This window comes from Pogona vitticeps, chromosome 8 (assembly GCF_051106095.1).
Source record: "Pogona vitticeps strain Pit_001003342236 chromosome 8, PviZW2.1, whole genome shotgun sequence".
Classification (NCBI taxonomy): domain Eukaryota; kingdom Metazoa; phylum Chordata; class Lepidosauria; order Squamata; family Agamidae; genus Pogona; species Pogona vitticeps.
The window spans coordinates 24634034-24653664 of NC_135790.1; the positions used below are offsets into that span (position 1 = coordinate 24634034).

Below are 19631 nucleotides of genomic sequence, written 5' to 3' on the forward strand. Positions count from 1 at the left end.
GGGCCACAAGAGTATGCGATAAGATAAAGGGACATTTACTTGAAATCAAGCCCAGGGACATGAGAACATCTGTGGTAGGGTAGAAAGTCCTGCTGCATTTCTGCCCTATCACAGATGTTCCCCTGCCCTGGACTTGATTTCAAGTAAACTTCCCTTTCTGTTATTGCATGCACTTGTGGCCTATGCATTCTTTGATTTTTGTTTGCAAAGCAAAGAACATATGTGAATGCTACTGCTACATTTAAAGAAAAAGCTTTCTTGCAGTTATAAAACAACAGGTTATAAACATTATAAACATAGCCAATTTACTTGAAAGTCAGGAGGAGTGTTGCATCTAAGATCTGTGTCCCCTGATATTAGAGGTTTGACCCTCCTGTAGACCAATTTCAGTTTCAAAAATATTTATAGAGGACATCATGCAGTACTAGAGAGTCATGATTTGTGTTCATACTGTAGACCTCTTAGAACTAATTTCTCAACGGTTGGCCATGCAGGCAGGAGAGGGTGGAAACTATAATCCAAGCACCTGCAGGGCATTCGACTGTGGACAGCTGCCCTAGAGAGTTCTGCCAGATTCAAAAAATGCAGTATGCTTTAATTTGTTACTAAACCAGGGATGTTGGCAAGTATTTGGGCCCAAGTCTGAGTCCGTATTAAAAATAAGCTTTTTCTCCCCAGGTGAAAGGGAAGGGGTGAGTGGGTTCTGAGTCACAAGTTGAGTCCAAGTCATTGGAAAAAAAACACAATGAGTCAAATCTGAGTCAAGTCATCGGTGCGACTTAAGTCCGACTTGATAGCAAGTCCTGCAACTTGAGCCCCCATCCCTGTTATGAATTGCTTTTTATGCTTTCCTTCTGATTTTTCAAACTGATTTGAAGAAATAAGAGGCAAGAAGTTAATATTTTGGATCTTCTGCCTTTCTCCCTCTACAAAACTAAGCCTGAAATCCACTGTACATTTACCTGGGTGCAAACTCAACAGAATTCAGGAGTGCTCATTTATTAACAGACATGTGTCAGCTGGCACTATCAGGAATTTATGGTTTTGCAACTAATCCTCTGTGTAGTACCTCCTTGGAAGGAAGATCCTCTAAGCAGCATTGGTTTGATCTCTGAATAAACATTAATATTACTGTGTTACTTTCACAGTTATACCAAATAGTTAAGCTTTGTATGTTAAATTACACAACAAATACACTATTGTTGATTAATAAATCATTGTTTTTATTACTGTGTCAGAATTGCATTTCCCCCATTTCCCACCGAATTTCTCACTCCCACTGCGAAAAAACACACACTGCTGTTCCCCCTACTTCAATCTGTGTATTTATTTAATCTCTAGAACAACTACAACATTTTGAGAAGCAGATGTTGATAGAAGGCAGGACTAGGAATTAGCCCTAAACATCTTTAGCTGAAATTCCTGGTCTTTTTCCTTGTAAAAACAGGAAATGTGCCAAGCAAAGTGTGAAGTACTGAATGCTGCTCTGCCCATAAGGGAGTCATCACTCTCACTTCCTCTTGACACACAGCTAATAAGTAGAAATGTTTAAAAACTTGTTCTGAATACCCAAGGGTTGCACAACCAGGGAAGCAGACAGTTGCTACTCGAACAGGTAAAATGAATTTTATAGGAAGTTGCTGAACTGCTTCCTAAGTTCCACTTACACCCATTATTGCTCTATTAGCCACAAGCTCAGCAAAGGAGTCATTAGGAGAAAATTCTGAAATTAGATAAATGCCTGGGGAGGATCATCATTTTTTCTTTCTTTCTCTTCTTCCTGGAAAGGAGAGGTGGTGGGACGTAAATTAGTGTGTGGGCAATCTTGCATAGGGATGTGGTGGCGCTGTGGGTTAAACCGCAGAAGCCTCTGTGCTGCAAGGTCAGAGGACCAGCTGTCGTAAGATCAAATCCACACAACGGAGTGAGCTCCCGTCGCTTGTCCCAGCTCCCACCCAACTAGCAGTTGGAAAGCATGTAAAAATGCAAGTAGATAAATAGGGACCACCACGGTGGGAAGGTAACGGCGTTCCGTGTCTAGTTGCGGTGGCCACGTGACCACGGAAACTGTCTTCAGACAAATGCTGGCTCTATGGCTTGGAAATGGGGATGAGCACCTCCCCCTAGAGTCAGACACGACTGGACTAAATGTCAAGGGGAACCTTTACCTTAATCTTGCTTTGGGCATGTTGCACCTCTCTGAGTCCTGTTCATCTGCTCACTTCAAACAAAACAACAAAACCTACAGAGTGAGGAGAAGAAGCCTTGGATGAGCCACAGTGCAGAATCCTACACTTCTACAGTGTAGAATCCACCACAGGGATCAAATCAAGCACACATGATACACAACACTTCTTATTGTATGTGTACTTTCCTGCCTTAAGAACCTTTAGTTTAATCACAAGTCATTCCAAATAAACTGTTTAAACTGAATTCCCAAAGGAGCCTGACTATAACTGGTTTTAATGGCACCCAAGCTACCTATGGGTTCAGTGCAAGAGCGCTGGAAAAGGAAACAGGCCAGCCGAATTGTGCATAGGGATTTTTTTTTAAAGCAGAATCACTTCAATCAAAGGGAACTATCTTGTCACTGAGGTCTGGATTCAAAATGAAACATTCTGTTACTGATATTGTCTTCTTCATAAAGCACTATATATGGTTTTGGAAAAGTCAGCCACAACTCTTAAGAGCAGTTTGTGCAGACATGCTATGACTTATAGAGAGAAACTACATTTCCTGTCTTTGTCCCAGTTTCCATTCATAGACAAACAGCAGTAGAACCAATTATTACAGATTAACATGTTCACTGTCAGCCTTGGGAAGACAAGGTCATACTTTTTTTAAAAAAAGGATTTACATCAAGGACAGGCAAGGTTGTGATGTCCCCAGTTAACTTAAATAATGGCCTCCATGCTGTACAGTGTTTGATTTATCTGCTATCTAGATTAACGCCTTCAGTTAGGCCTGAGCCTTATAAACGGTATTCGCCTCCTGTTCTCCCCTGCTTGTCAGCTGATATAAAAGCAGGACACAAATGCGACTGACAGAATGTATAGCAGAAAATGTTGACTGCAGACAGACAACCATTTTTCACATGCCTGAGTACTGAGACTTTATCCACCCAACACACTAAGTTCTCTTGCCTACCATGTGTATTAATGGGTTTTTAAAATAGAAGCAAAGAAGCAAATATTTGTCATCAACACAATTTCATAACAGCTAGTAACACATTGTTCAAACATCCCCAAAGGGCTAGGACAGGGAACACTGACGGTCTTGTGTTACTCTTTTGGACAAGGCTGTCTGCTGGACGGCTGTACTTGGTTCTATTTGAGGCTGCTGCTGACAAGTGGAGAAGCAGTTAGTATTAGATCAGAAACAGCAACTGCTACATTTGATGTAATGAAGATGAACAGAGTAATCTGCAGGATTTTCCTGCAGTGACAAAATTCATCCTCTAATTAGGATCACACTATTAAACTAAACTCACAGCACCGACATCTCTACCACAACGCAAATTCTGTTTCTGGCTTTGGAGAACTCTTGTCCACTGGCTGTGTGATTTTTATTTATTTAATTATTTTTATTCCCCACTTTAGCCTCCTGATAATCTTGTGAGATAGTATCGTGATCATCCCCTGGTCACCCAAAAGATTTCAGAGCTCAGAGGCAATTTGAAGCTGGACTTCTCAAGTCCCAGTCCAGTGTTCTCAACCTCTCCTGCTTGAGTGAGATTGTTCTTCGGAAACACCTCTAAGAACAAGGTCCGCAAAAATATCTGTGATCCAATCATTCCCCTCTTCTCATTCTGAGACATCTCATGTCAGCTAATATGAGAGGAAAAGAATGGAAATGCCATCTAAAGACCCGCCATTCTGTATTCATTCAGAGTGATTACACAGTATACTTTCTGCATTTCCATAAAAATCCCATTTATTGAGAACAACTGATTTAATCATATAAAAATTAATTAAATTTTTTAAAAGTGATTCTAGCCTTTAGGGCTTCAAAGATGAACTGCTCAAATGCCTGTCAAAACCTTAGAAGCAAGAAACAGGATTGAGATAGGATAGGTTATGTGGCTTCAGTTCATGCCCCACTTAGCTATGTGAATTAAAGCACAAATTTATTAGATCTTAATTTTTATTATGACTTTACTTTATGTACTGTGTTGCTGTTCAATTTTTTTAAAAATCTCATGGTGTAATAAAAAATAAACTTTTAGGTAAAATTTACAAGACAAACATCAAGGCATTATATGCAAAACTGTTTGATTTATGCAAGTTACCATAATTTGCTCTTCCTGGTGTTGATATATGTTGCTTTTCCTAGTTATGTTGCTTATTTTCTTTCAGATTATGTCCAGACTTTCCTACTGCTGCTCTCTAGTGGTTTACATAGGCATCCTTCAGTCTCGAGAGACTATGGTAACGTGCTCTGTATCGAGGACTTGGAAAAGCATCTAGTGTTTTGACGCTTTATGCGAAGCTGGAGTGTCCTCTCCAGAGCATGAAGCCCTCCTGAAATGCATTTCAGCTGGACTTGGTCTTCATTTTCAATCTAGAAAGATTAAAGAGCTTTCCATCTGATCTAGTCTGGAGATAGACACCTTCTGTTGCAGTTCCAAAGGCATGCTTCAGCGTGACAGCAAAAAAGATCCCAAACAGAGTCGGTGCAAGGACACAGCCCTGTTTCACTCCGCTTCGGATGTCAAAAGGATCTAATGTAGAGCCATCAAAAACTACAGCGCCCTTCGTTTCCTCATGAAAGGACCTGATGATATTAAGGAGTTGAGGTGGACATCCAGTCTTGAGAAGTATTTTCAAAAGGCAATCCCTGCTAATCAAATCAAAGGCCTTTGTGAGATCTATGAAGGCCACAAAGAGTGGCTGTTGTTGCTCCCTCCTGCAGCTGTCGGAGGGAGAATACCATGTCAGTGGTGGATCTGTTCGCTCGAAATCCACACTGTGATTCTGGATAGACTCTGTCTGCAAGCATCTGGAGCCTCTTCAGCACCACACGGGCAAGCAGCTTCCCTACAACGCTGAGAAGAGAGATGCCACGGTAGTTATTGCAGTCGCCTCTGTCTCCTTTATTCTTATACAATGTGATGATGTTTGCATCCTTCATGTCCTGTGGTACTCCACCTTCCCTCCAGCAAAGACAAAATATTTCATACAGCTCGGTGGTTATGATCTCTTTATAGTACTGTACTTCAGCACTTCAACAGGGATATCCTTCCCATGTGCCTTTCCAGAAACAAGGGAATCCAAGGCTGCTTTTATTTCTGCTAAAGTTGGTTCACTGTCCAACTCTTCCAATACAGGTGGGCACTCAGTTTTATTTAATGCCTCTTCAGTTACTACATTCTCTCTGGAATATAGCTCAGAGTGGTGCTGCACCCAGCACTATACATACATACATATGAGACACACAGACACATGCAAAAACACAATACAGCAACATACAGATATGCAAATATATAGATCAAAAGCAACACATGTGTTAATGGAACACTACTTCAGCTAACAGATTTGCTGTTTACAGGATCAGGCCTTTTTTTTACTTGCCTGGAAAATCCCTGTCCTTCTGCGTATTTAGATAGAAGTAAATCTCACTGTCCAGTACCTTACTGCATTAAGCAATCATGCAAGCAATAGGAGCCAGTTTGCAGGCTGTGTTTCACATGTCCCATAGCCCCTTAGTTGTGTAACAGGGCACATGAGTAAATTACCCAGTAAATTATAGAAATTGTGCCATTGCTCAGAATTGGCTTCTACACAAGCTTGCACAAGGCTGGATTGTACCTTTTTTTTTTGAGCAACCTCAGAAAGGTTTTTAAGTCCTTAGGAAGGATTGCCATCACTTGACAGATTTTGGCTGAAATCCTGTTGCTTAGCATATTAAGTTGCAATCTACTGAATCAGAAGAATTTATAGAACGGCTGACTCCCAAATCTTCACTGAACTAATGGGCTTACTCTAGCCGTGACTTACTACACTAAGCAAGAGGATTTCAGGCTTTGAAGTTTGTGCTTTAACCTTCTAGCCAGGGGTGTAGGGTTCCTTTTCATTTATCTCTGAGCTTCTTATCTTGAGTTGCTAATCAAACCTGCTGCTAGAGATTTTTCAGTATCTCAATGATGTCTTTTTCACTGTGTGGTTTAATAATGGCGAAAAAAAGACCATGTTCCTTCTTACCTCTAGCACAGGATGTTCTGGGCCTAGATCAGATGCATTTGAAAGAGGACAAGGTTATGAGTAGGTGTGAGCAGACTGAGCTAGCAGAGGGGAAAGAGATACCATCAACCAGGCACAAGGTGGATTGCGCAAGGAGTGCAGGTTTCATTTCAGTTTATTAGAGGGTTTCTCTTCCTTTATTCACATCAGGGGAAAAAATCTTTATCCAAGGCAACCTCACACAGAAAACATTATAATCTGATTTTCATCCTGGAGTCATGAAAAGAAATAACAGGAGAAACTCAAGGGTAAGATGCAAACCGGGCATAATGTCTCCATTTGGTAAAGCAAACTCGAGCAATTTTAAAATTTGCATATGCTGATCTACTGTGATCCTTTGATTCACAGTATATCTGATACAAGACTGAATGTAAGGGTTACAAGTGAACCATTTTAACCAACGTATGAATCCAGGGTTGTTGTTGTTGTTTTCTGCTACCACCAATGTACATTTCATGACTGCTGTTTGTTCCATTTTGTCTACTTAGAATCTCTGCTCCCTATATAGTGTGATCTATGCCAGTCTCTGATCAGCAGTGTCTTTGCGGACGTTAGATTTTTGCCCATTGATTACCTTGTGTCATGTGCTGTTTTCCTATGTCAAGACATTTCTCAATGCAAGAGACTAACTGGGGAAAAAACAGATTTCTGCAACAGCAACATACAAATGCTAATTTCAGAATACTGAACAATCTGTAGATCCTAGATCGACTACTGTAGAAAAGAGGAATTACAGAGTGAGGTCTTTAGCTCTCTCTGACTGATTCAGAAGGGGGGAAAACCATGAACTACTTCCTAAAACAACACCTTTCCACTTCAGAGATCTGGTAGATAGTTAATCACTCTTGTGTGTTGCCAGAATGTTTACGTTATCAATAAATACTCAAGGTTATTTGCTTTAGTTAGTGATACTACCAGGACTTTGAAACCATTTTCTGTTCCTGTGTCCTTCTTTACTGGATTCTCATCCTCAAAAAGAATATGGTTAAATATTTCACTCCACATGTTTGAGGAAGTGGACTGCAATCTACAAAAGCTCACACTGAAACATACCCATTTGCCTTTAAGGTACCACTCAACACTTTCATTGCTGTTTTTGTTATACATACTGAAACAGGCTACTGTGGCCAGGTCTTCAAGAAGAGCTCATCATAATGTAGGTAATGGAGGCAGATTTGACAAGGAAGTTGTCTACAAATTAGGAATTCACAGTTTTGTGCCCTTTGAAATGCAGGACACAGTCTATATGAGACATACAAAGTGTTCTAACAGCCACAACCATGTCTGATTCTGTACTCTTTCGGCATACACTTGGCTTGATGCTAACTAACTACATAAAAGAAAAGAAAGAAGGCTCTTTGAGTGGTCCCCTGGAAACTACATTTGCAAAAGCACATACCAGACCAGATTTTTCTCTATGCAGACAGTGGGAAGGGAATATTTTGCATGGGGAAAATAAGGCATGTAACATCACACCTCCAACATGAACTGACATTCGGGGGAGTGGGGGGAACATTCACATGATTATTTGACCTGTGTCTGGGTTGAAATTTAACTCTGCCCAATTGGATGTTTTTTGTTTAAGAAACAAGAGGAAGGAGGCCTGCATTCTTGAAATCATGGGTGAGGAGCCTCTGTCCTGGGGCCAAATCCAGTCCCCTGGTGATCCCAATCTGAGCTTTTGGAATCCTCCAGATCCCCATCTCCCCTAGCTTCTTTCTCAGGACATCATAATTTGGACTTGAGCAGCAGCCCAGCAACAAGAGCTTTCAGTTGAAGACTATTGGCTACAGGAGACTGAGGTTGCTTTACTCCAGACCTGGCCTGCCACTTCCCAGAGACCCTTCTGCTGACTCTACCATGAACTCTCCTTAGTTGCATCCAACACACTTAAATTGGTTTGATTCTCTGAACATTGCCTTGGATTTCAGATGGAATTCTACTTGCCACTCCCTGAACTGCTTTGCCCTTGATTCTGGGTTCCCCAGATGCTGGGCTCATTGGAATACGTGTGCAAACCCAACTTCACAGTTAGAAACCACTTATTGGGAATACATGGTAAACTCTGTGCAGCCCCCCACAAAAAAATCTGCAAGATTTCTCTCCTAAGCCTGAGTCGTTGCCATACTAGAACTTAAGCTAAAATACATTGGTATGTGTATCTCCATCTACCACCAAAATCCTTTCCCCCCATCTCATCTCTAAAATTTAATTATACTCTTTGGCATAAAGTGGTGCTTCACCTTTGATTTAGCAAGTACATTTTTTTTGTTTATTATTACAATTGTGATGGGGGACATTAGCCAGGCTAACTTTCTGTCCCGAAAGGAATGGATGACTCAGGAGCATGTGCTTCAAATATCCACCAGGCATCAGTACACAAATAAATATCATCATTCATTATCTCCTGAAGCACTGAAGAACCTAATCAAAGCCCAGAAATAGATGGAAGCACTGAAATTAAAACTAAAATCTGGAACGCAAAGCATGCCTCAAAGAAGGAAGTATGATATCTGTGACCATCAGCATTTCCCTGGAATGGGGAATATGATCCTGATGCATGTACTGCTTGGCCTTCGCTACTCAAAGTGTACTTGTGGGTAATTCCATAATTAAAGCACCATCAAAGTAGGGAAAAGTAAATATTTTGCAGACACACTCTATTCCTTGGAACAGCTGTAGATTTCTGAATGGAGAGCCAAGCATCACGCAGTTAGAAGCAGAAATGAGTGATGCATTTGAAAGGACTTGATGAACTTGTTGAGGCAGAAGATAGGTGATTTGAGGGGACAGACTGAGAGGAAGCTTAAACTATGCTATTCACAACAGAAATGTGAATCACCCAAGACTTATTGCATGCTCTATTTCACTACATAAAGACTTCTCCACCAAAGACTCTAATTCTGTATCAGGAATGTATACAAACTGACAATATTTGCATATATATATCATATTTGCATAACTTTGTGTTCTCAAAAAAAAGGGCAGGGATCTGAATGTTCTGATAGGTTACTAAGATGACTAAAAATCTTGGAAAATTCAAATAACGTGGCAGCTGAGATGACCTCAATTACGGCCTAAAGGGATTAAGGTACTTCCCAGGCTCACATGAGTTTAGACCTAGAAGTAATTTTTCACCCAGGTGTCAGCCTAGAAGACCAAAAAAAAAAAAGAAGATACATTTAGTGAATCCTAAACACATGTGATGTGACACTCAGTTCCTATGCAAAGATCCTTCTTCATCATGCTTCCCCAGGAAATGAGCACGGAGATACATACATAAAATGTACAAGACCTTCCTCGTCCAGTAGATATATTTAGTAGGTCACTTTCATTACCAGTTTTATCGGTGGCTTTTTCCTATTTAAATGTTTTATTATAGTTTTGTTTATTTTTGTAATTGTTTTACTGTATTTATACTGTACATAAAACAGAGAGAAAGTGAGAGGAGAGTACTGTCATATAAACATCCTTCTGAGCAGCACTGAGTATCTTTTCCATGAATGTCTGGGTCATTATTCCAGTCAACTATTTACCCTTTAGTACTCTCCTGAATTTAGCAACGGAGTCTGTCGGTATTGTTAGGCATTAATTCCACAATTGACTCCATTTCCTACATGACAGTGGTGGTAGTGGTGGTGGTGAGTTTTAATTTGCAGGGCAATCTTGCAAAGGCGTTACACGTTGCCCATTATAAATAGTCCAAGGCCCTTCAGAAGTTCCGAACAGAGTGGTTTTCATCCCTTCCAGACAAGAATATTAGGCAATTGCTTCTCAATGACTTTGCAGTTGCTAGCACTGTATAGAGGACCCTGTCGCTCATTTTCCACTAGTCCCTACTTTCACCCAGGAATTTGACAAGAGAGCAAGGCTTGAAATAAAGAGGCACAGAACTGAAACAGCGATGATGGCCTTCCTTCGTGGTAGCCCCACAGTAATCAGAGGAATTTCGCTTGCATTCCAAACAGGGTGGTGCAGAAATCAGTCTTCCACATACAAGTCCAAAGAAAATGCAAATACTGTACTTTGGAATGAATTATGCATTGGATGTTATTTATATGCAGTAGGGAACAGCTGAATTATTTAAGATTGCAATGTCTGCATTTCCTGTATAAGAAGAGAATGTCAGCATCTGCATAACATCTACATTAGGTGTGGCAGTATGCTGGAAACGTTAGCATAAATGTCCTCGAGAAACAGATGCAGGAATGTTTTCTGTATACATATATTTGCCTGTATAATTTAAGTCTATATCTCATGTGTAATATATATTTGGAAAATATCTATTTGAACAGTTACTGGGAGAGATTCTCACACTGTGTTCCTACAGTTCCTCTCCTTTGCCCTGTTCCGACAATGCCTCTTTTCCTTAGTTCTTGTAAGGTCCCATCAGTTCTTCTCCTCCACTCATGGTCCTGCAATTGTTCTCCACCCCTGTGAGGTCATTGGGTCTGAAAACAAACTGAGCCTAATCAGACGTAGATTAGAGGGAGCCAGAAACATCCCCCATTTGGTACATTGCAGCAGTGGCATGCATCCAGGATGTCTCTCTTGCTCAGTGCGGCTCTAAGGACTAGAAACCGCCTTTACCAATAAGCAATGCTAGGTGGCACCCGAAGCCAGCAATCTGTGAGGGAGAGCACCTCTCCTTCAGCATCTGTAGTGCTTTCTCTTCTTAGCTTGATCTTAATGTGCACACATCTGCTGAAGCTGCTAAAATTATAAGGCTTGCAGAATATACCTTATTAGCAGGCTCAGTCTTCCCTGCAGAGGCTGATCTGGCAGAGTGAAATCAGCCCTTGATACCAAACACCATGTGATAAACAGAGTAACCACATTACTCATCACCATATAATAACATAATAATAGAAAAAGAAGGGGCCATCAAGTCCAACTCTTCACTCAATGCGGGAATCTTTGCTTGATGCCATCCATGTTCCAAAGGCCAAAATGCAAAAAAATTAAAACTGCTGCATCAACATCTCCCCTTCCTTCCTTTATTTCATTTCACTCAAATATTAACAGATAATAGCCATATTTTCACCTTATGCCTGGTCACTGTTTTTCTGCAATATTGAACATCTAAAGCAATAAATAAAGATGCAGCCAGACAATAAGTTCACTTTACTGTTACTTTACTGAAAGGTTAAACAAATTCATATTGGAGAGTAAAATTGATTAGCATTTTTAAAAACCATTATCAATTTGAGATCAAGATGGTACAGATTTTGAAACCTGTCAGGTTTCAAAAATAGGGAAGATCTGCTGGGGGTGGTGTGTGTGTGTGTGTGGAGGCATTAAGACCTGATCTAGTCATGCATTCCAAAGAATGCTCCCACCAGAATTTCCCCTTCGTGTGATAGTCTGGCAATTTCAAGAACAAAGATCAAATGCAGCATGTATAGCCCCGCGACTTTTAAAAGACTAAATGATGTCATGGATGCTCTGCCACCAGAAAAAAAGGATCCCTTTTAACAAGCAAAAACAGACTTTCATCAGATCTGGAACTGACTTGACTCAAAAAGAAAGAACTCCTTGACAATTTCACCCCTTTTAATGTGTGGTTACACCACCTTAAACTTAAATAAACATCAGAAAACTTCTTAAGGTTTTGCTTTCTCTTTTCATTTCCTGGGCCACCAGAATACCGCTGTCAGCTAAGTGCAGGTGTCACTGGCTTTCAGTTTATAACTCCCTTTCCACTCTCAAATGCATCTCACCAATACTCTATGTTAGCCTGCTCAAGATACTCTATAACTTTCCTGATTTTGCTGGCTTCCTGTAAGGAGTAAAACAAAGGAGGCAGGAGTTAATGAAGCACCTGTTAGGCCAGTGTGCAGGGTGAGACTGTATGGCATGGCAGATCACACATTGCACAGGATCATGCATAACACAGACACCACTGTGCAACTTATGTGCAAAGATAGAAAGATAGCAATAATTGAGCACCTAAGAAATTCTGGAAATCCCATCTTTCTGGGCAGTATTACCCCACTTGTATGAAAAACACTGCACAAGTTACATATAGAGAGAACATTTTATGTCAGCAACATTTCAATTTGCAACCGCAAACCGCTTTGATCCATTATATTTCAAAGAGAATGCAAATAGTAACTACTCAAGTCATTATAGGTTTGTTTAAGTGATGTAACAACCCTACAGGTTTTACTAAGAATTTAGAACATTGCTGATTAACAATACAGTATTAGGAATATGGATGATCAGTCAGATAATTCAATCTATAATCAACCAGATCCCATAGTTAATCATCTAGAATATTTGATTAATAAATTAAGCATTGACAAGTTTATTCTCAATTCCAAATTTTGGTAGCAAGGACAGACAATCCAAACAGTGTATAATAAACAAACTGATACACAGAACTTTTTAAAAGTTGCTAAATGAACTAGCACTCAGTGAACATGAATAATTATAGTACAGTACAGTTTCTGAGAAAGCAGATAATTCCAGTTTTTGTTGGTAAAGAATGTAGGCACCATGAAATTTTGCTTCTCAAAAAGAATTTGATTGCCCCACCTTTCTATTGGCACACGTCACTTTTACATATTTCTTTTCTGAACAGCAAAGGTTTGTCAAATGTTTGTTTCCCTACTTAGATAATAATTTAAGAACCAGATGCTGGTTTCCAGAGTCATACATTTGTGCCATAACCCATGAGGAAATGCAAGAAGGTCCACAGACCAAAATCTTGCCAGTAGCTTCTGGCCCACTAACGTTCCTGATTAAGAGTACTAAAACCAAACTGAACCAGATCAAATTCTGCCAGCCTGTGACTCAACAACCAACCATCTCCTTACTGCTACACTGCAGATGCAACAACCGCACTAATATTTCACCACTTGACGTGCTCATTACCTAATGCTAACACTAGTTCATGGTTCATAAAATGCAAACTGTTAATGGTGTCAGTTTACAGATACAGATCCACTTAGTGGAAATGAAAATAATAGAATAACCATGTTCCATACAGAGTGCCCTCCCTATCCAAAATTCTCCAGTTCCTGAATAAATAAATGACTATATAACATGACATATATACAATCATGTCATCTCATCATGTTAATCCTTTCCAGCCCTCCCCCTTTAACAAACTTTGGATAAACACCTCTCCCCAACTGCATGTTCAAAGATGCAGCCCAAGTTTCATCATCAAAGTTCAACTTCTAAGCAGTCGAGCATCTCCACAGGACGCCTGATAACCAGATAAACTGGTAAGAGTCCCATGCCCAACACGCCCCCTCTTGTGCTTAGCCTCAGCAGTTAATTAAAGGATCTCTCCCCCCCAAAAAAAAACAGCTCAGCACTTACGGGGTTAAATGAACAGCCGAAAGCACAGGCAGTCTTCTGTGGCTGTCTTCATCTGGGAAGCCTCTAAAGCACAGCATTGGATTCATCCCATCCCTTGGAAAATCTACAGTGGATAATCAGAAGGGAGACACACAGATAGTCCTATCTGTGAGTGAGTGGAGGAGGTGCGAGGGTGGGGGGTGCAGAGAACAAGGTGGGTGGGTTAAGGAAATCACCAGATCGGAGATCTTCTGGAAGAGTAATATGAACAGTAAAATCTTCTTTTAGGGGGTGTTCCCACCCATGCTTGAACCAAGCAGTTTAAAGCAACAGGAAGAGAGACCAGTCAGGCTACCATAAACTCTGCAGCGCAAAGGCAGTTCACATTAATAAAAGTGTCCCTAATCTGTCTGGAAACTGCAGTAATTCACAGCTCACTGCGGTGTTTCAAGAGGCAAAAGAAATCCTGCAACTGCTGCAGCAGCAGCAGCAACAGTAGCAGCAGCAGCAGCCAGGGGAGAACCGGAAGAAAATGGGGTATACCTCAGGCCTGCACGGAAATACACGCACACGGCAGAGCCACCAAATATTTCTAACAGGTTGTTCCTTGTTTTAAAGGGGCCAGCATCCTTACAGAGCATACAAAACATTCCTCCTTTCAGACAGCATACTTCCAGAGATCCCTATGTCTATTCTAATAGGCAGATACATCTATTTAGGATAAAAGATTTTCCCAGAACCAATTCTGTTTCCAAAAATTGCAAGACTCCTGTTATAATAACAGGTCCTTGGAAATAGATTGTTAAGATTAAGCAGTCAAAAGCCACCTGCTCCCCCATCATCTGGTTGCTGCGCTCACAGTTCGGTGTTTCGTACCACTGCATCCAGCTGTCCTCCATATTATTCTTACATGCATTTTATATACATTTATCCAAACCTGTAGCAACAACACCAGCAACAAAACCTTGTGGGCAAAGGGTCAGTGAATGGCAGTAGGAGCAGGCAGCTATGGAGCGAGAAAATAGAGAATTGCACCAGGAATAACAGCAGCAGGAAGATGCTAGAGTGGGCCACATAGAACAGAAGCCCTGCTCTAGGAGAGAAATGGTACTGGTCATGTGTGACTAGTAAGAGGCAGGATGAAAGAGAGAGGTGAGGTGTGACTGGAAAGCCACCAGGCCAGTTGGAGAGGTCCTGTGTTAAGCATATTGAGATTGTATTTCCAAAATATCAGTCCTAAACTTGCTGTAGGATTGCTGCTGCCATCATAGCTTTTACTGAAGCACGATGGGACTTGAGGTCCCCAAACTTTTGGAAGGTCATCAGTTGCCTACTCTGGCCTAAGCCCTTGCCTGTAAAAGAATGGGAAATACAGGTGGACAAGCATGCTCCACTTCTCAGCCCCAAATCCCGAAGAAGCTGAGAACTCTGCCTGATGTGAGTTATCACTGTCTGTGACTTATAAATTGTACTTTCTCCTCTCCTGACTTTCACACGCAGAAAGACTTACATAGGAAACAAGAGGAAACAATTGGTTTTGGCTTATTAAAAATGCATGCCACAGCATGGAGATCTGCTAATCAACTCATGTATATTGATGTGTATATAATTTCCCATTTAATTTCACTCCTGAATGCTCATCACAGTAGCCACGTAAATCAACAGTTCACATTTTCTTTTATCACTTATTAATCCCGAAGGGCCTCAGAATGAAGCCTGAGAAAGATACTTTTTTTTTTGTAACTAGAATCTAATCAGAAACAAATTTCATAATATAGGTCTCACTCACAAGGACCAGTGTAGCCCTTTTCCTTAAACCTAATGGGCTCTTGTCTGCCCCATTAATTATCACAATCACAAACCTGCTATATTTGTGCGCCTTACAACAAAGTGCAACCTACTGGTAAACTGACCCCATCTATGAGGCAACATACAAACAAGACAGATTTATATTCCCATACATCACAACAAGAAATTGTTTCTGGGTACAGTTCTAGGCTATCCAGAAACTTTTACAATAGCCAAACTCAACCTATCCATCTGCACTGGCAAATAAAACTCCTAATGCTAGTGTTCCTGTCTCTCTGTCTCTGGGTCTCTGTCTCTCTCTCTCTGTCTCTCTCTCTCTCTCTGTGTGTGTGTGTGTGTGTGTGTGTGTAACACTATAAAGCAATTTAGAGGCTGGATCCTGAGGAATGATGATTTCTCTGCTCCATCACTATTTCCATTGGGCTGCACATGCTTCACCAAAGTCTGATTTCCAGGCAGACTGATCAATCACAGCTCTCACTGTTGTCAAGAGTGAACTAGAAGAAACATGTCCCTTAGATAAAAAGATCCCATTTATTTATATCAGGTCTGAATTGACACAAAGTGTTGTGGCCAGGTTACTGGACTGAGACTTCCCGCTCTTAAATACTGTACTTGAGAATGTTGCCATCTTGAGGTTCACTGGCAACCACAGGTTAATGCCACTGGCATTTCAGATTTATCACTTGGAACCCCATCCCTTGCCACTTAATGTTTGGCTACATAATTTTTATCCTTTAAATGTAACCCTGTTTTTCATCCAGGTGTGGTTATTTCATTGTCCAGCTATATGTTATAGGGAATCCTATTATATCTTGCTTGTATGGAAATACTGTAGAACAAAATCCAATAAGTATGGGATTTGAATGAAATTGGAATAACCTGTAATAAGATAGTAGTTTATCAGAAAAGACAATATGCTCAGCATACAATTAGAAACAGTGTTCCATCAAGTGATGAACAATGTCTGTATGTTACAGCATATGACTTTCTTCAACTATGCATTTTACATTTCGTGTGCTGTGTTTTGTGATTGCTCATTGAAATATAAGCATAACCTTAAATCTGTTTGTCAAGAAGTCCCTGAGTAAATCCCACTGTAGGAGAAAAAGCTGGTTAATTGAAAGAAACGCACAATTCCTTTACTATTAGGATTAACTCTCGGAAGAAGTGATTCCCATTTATTGACAAAATGTCACAAGAAGCAGCATTCAGGTTCTTTGAAAGCATACTGAGTGATGACAATGTGGTGAACTCTGTCTTCACGCAAAGGCATGCATTATGGAAATAGGTAAAAACAACAACCAGAAGAATCCTATTAATAAGTTATGCTGACATTAGGGCAATGATTTAAACTGCTACAGTTGCTATCTGTATCCCTTGTTACATACCAATTCATATGACTGATGCACAGTGAGGAATGTTAATGGGAATTCAAATCTGCAGTGATTAAGCCAGCACAACTAACCAATTGGACTCTGGCTAACATGGACAAAGTGAGGTATAGATCTACTGTATTCAGTGATGGGGTGCAATCTTGACAGGTTTAAAATGCATGCTGTAGCTTTATGAATAGTAAGTGTGATACCGGAGCAGAATCAAACTAGATTTTAGTATAACCTTTAGCAGAGAAAACACAGGACTCAGAGAAACTAGGCCCAGGAACATTCACACATAGCTCAGGCAAAGAGAGGAACATTCGTACATCGTATAGAATGTCATTGCCACAATTTCGGTTGGCCCATCCTCTTTTTGACCTGGCAGATGGACTGGTCCTGGAATGCAGGCAGGAGGAAACCAGTGATGACAGGAGGCCAAAACATTCACACCAGGAAGCCGGGGAGTAAAGGCCATATATCAGGGCCCAGGAAGAAAACACATAAACATACCAATAGATAAGGGAAATAAACTCTTGTCCCTAGACTTTCAGGCGCATCGTGGGCATAGGTTAAGGAAAGATGGGGGCACAGTATGTATATTCACAAATGACCAACAGATCAGCATAGTTGGCATCATTTGCCCAATGAGGGACTGGAGGGACAAAGTTGGAGTACAAGTGGCCAATAGAATTATAGTACTTTTATTGCTCTTTGTTTGTATCATTATAAAACATATGTACTCTGTATTCTCGGGATCTTTTCTGCTTTTAAGAGAAGTCCCAGCTGACCTTTTCTTTGCTGCTATTCAAATAAATTTGGGCCTTTGGTTCAGCTGTTTGCGTTTATGCCTGATGCCTTGCTGGAAAAGCGAGACCTGAAATTGGCGGGTAACAAGTGGACTTGCAAATCTCTTGTTAAAAAAATTACTTCAGAGTTCACTCCAGGACATATGTGTGATTCGAGGGCAGTTGCAGTGTTACCGAGCAATCTTTGCCATTTTTAAATGGCTTCTTCACCTTTGCTTTCTCAGAGAGATGAATAAAGATAAGGCAGGGAAAAGCTTTCTTTCTTAGAAACACATATATGTTGAAATGTTTGAAGGAAAACTCCATGACCTCTGACACCACTGAGTTCTTTGCCCAGCTGGCATAAAAATAGAGGCACACACCTTCCTTATCACATCTTGTTTCCTTTGTATCTTCTATCTAGTTTCTTTTCTTCCCACTTATCTGACAAAAGCTAGAAGGTTAGGCCTTGGAGTATAACAAAAGAGGCACAAAAAAAACCAGAGGCTGATAATACCATTGCATTGATGACTAATGAAAAAGGCAAGTTTTCAAGGCACTCAAAAGTCTGTATCAGATTGGTTTGAAAAAAAAAATATTACCCCTCTACTTTTTAGTCCTTTGTCAATGCTTCCCAACCTTGGGTCCCCAGATGTTCTTGGACTAAAACTCCCAGTAGCCTTTACTACTAGGTGTGCTGGCCAGGATTTAGGAGAGTTGGAAACCTAAGGTTGGGAAGCACTGGTCTAAGAGAAAGATTACACTTACACGCACGCACACACACACACACACACACACACACACACACATGCACAGAGATGCCCTTTATTTCACGTTGCTCAAAAGATCCCTATCCCATTCCTCTAGGCTCCCTTCTTTTCTCTCTGAATACTCCTACTTCCATGGTTGATCTTCTGAAAGGCCCTTCAGTACATCCTTAACCATCTCCTTTCTCAAGGCTTCATTCCTCCCGAAATGGGATAAGAAAGAGGCATCATGGGCAGCAGAAAGCTTAGAATATAAGCATAGTAATTCTTTTGGAAAAAGTGAGTTCTACAGCCAAGAGAGGCTCTACAGGATGTCCAGGTCACTCTAGTTTTTCAAAGCATTGATGATATTTTGCCAGGATAGCTAAAACTGTAACAGATGTGGCACCAGGGAGGGTGCAAAGACACATCTTAGGCAGCCTGGGGATGGGAAATAGTTGTCCCAGTGATGGGCAGCACAGGGACTTCAGAACTACTTATAAAACATGCTGTTAGGATTCACAGTTGCTTTTGTACTGTTGGCGTGACCTTCTTGTCACTCGTACTGGACCTGCTGGTCAACCGTTGATAGAAACACACCAGAAACAACAGAGGAAACACTTGCAGTGCATTTCACGAGAACATGACGCCTGTACGAAGCAATCCACACGTGCTCAAGACATCAGAATCTCTCTTTTTGCAGTTGTTTCCATGGAAACCTCTTAAATTCTGTCTATAGGGAAAAGTTGGGGGGAAAGAGGTTTCTCAAGGTATGGATGGAACAGCTCCATGGAAACCAGCTCTTACTGTCAGAAGAGGTGGGGAAAGGGGGATTGTGTAGGAAGAAATTGAAATGATAATTATCTTGAACTGTGAGATCAGTACCACACACCCCGGGGTTGGTTGTCACTTAGAAAAACAGCCACTGTGTCAAAAAAGTTAAGAAAATCCAGTTAATACTAGATATATCCCTGGGGCCATACTTAAAAGATTATTGATTATTCAAAATTCCTTTGAGGAAAGAGCAATGTTTAAAAATTTAACTGTACATCCACTTGTCAAGGTCTGGATGATATTTTTGAAGTGCTAAGGGCCTTGTGCAATGCAATTTGGCAGCAGTTCAATGATTCGGGGACAGGTCATACCAAAGCAGGTGCTGCTGCTCAGTAGCAGAGTGAAGAAGATTCCTTGTTCACTTGAGGTGTGTGCACAATCAAGGAACTTCTCTTCCCAGGCCACAAGCCTGGGAAGACGCCTTGTCTTCCATGATGAGAGACAGGCGCAGCTCACCTGAAAGCAGGCCACTCTGCAATAGAACCAAGCATGAGAAAGATATGTTCTTTTGAAACTAAGAGTGGAGCTGCA

The 19631-nt window shown here is 40.8% G+C and overlaps 1 protein-coding gene and 1 long non-coding RNA gene across 3 annotated transcripts in view; one reads left to right on the top strand and one right to left on the bottom strand.

The window, feature by feature from the left end:
* The window catches only part of GRAMD1B (GRAM domain containing 1B), a 129841-nt gene extending 111072 nt beyond the window's left edge, over positions 1–18769 (bottom strand). For both annotated transcript variants that reach the window (XM_078379617.1, XM_072979178.2), the window contains exon 1: positions 13569–18769. In XM_078379617.1, coding sequence (XP_078235743.1) covers positions 13569–13654 — 86 coding nt within the window. In that variant the 5' untranslated portion in view covers positions 13655–18769. The remainder of the gene's footprint in view (positions 1–13568) is intronic.
* On the top strand, positions 361–11206 carry LOC140701855 (uncharacterized). Its single transcript, XR_012080842.2, has 2 exons — positions 361–6487; positions 7825–11206. It is a non-coding gene; the product is annotated as an uncharacterized LOC140701855 (long non-coding RNA).
* Positions 18770–19631: the final 862 nt, after the last annotated feature.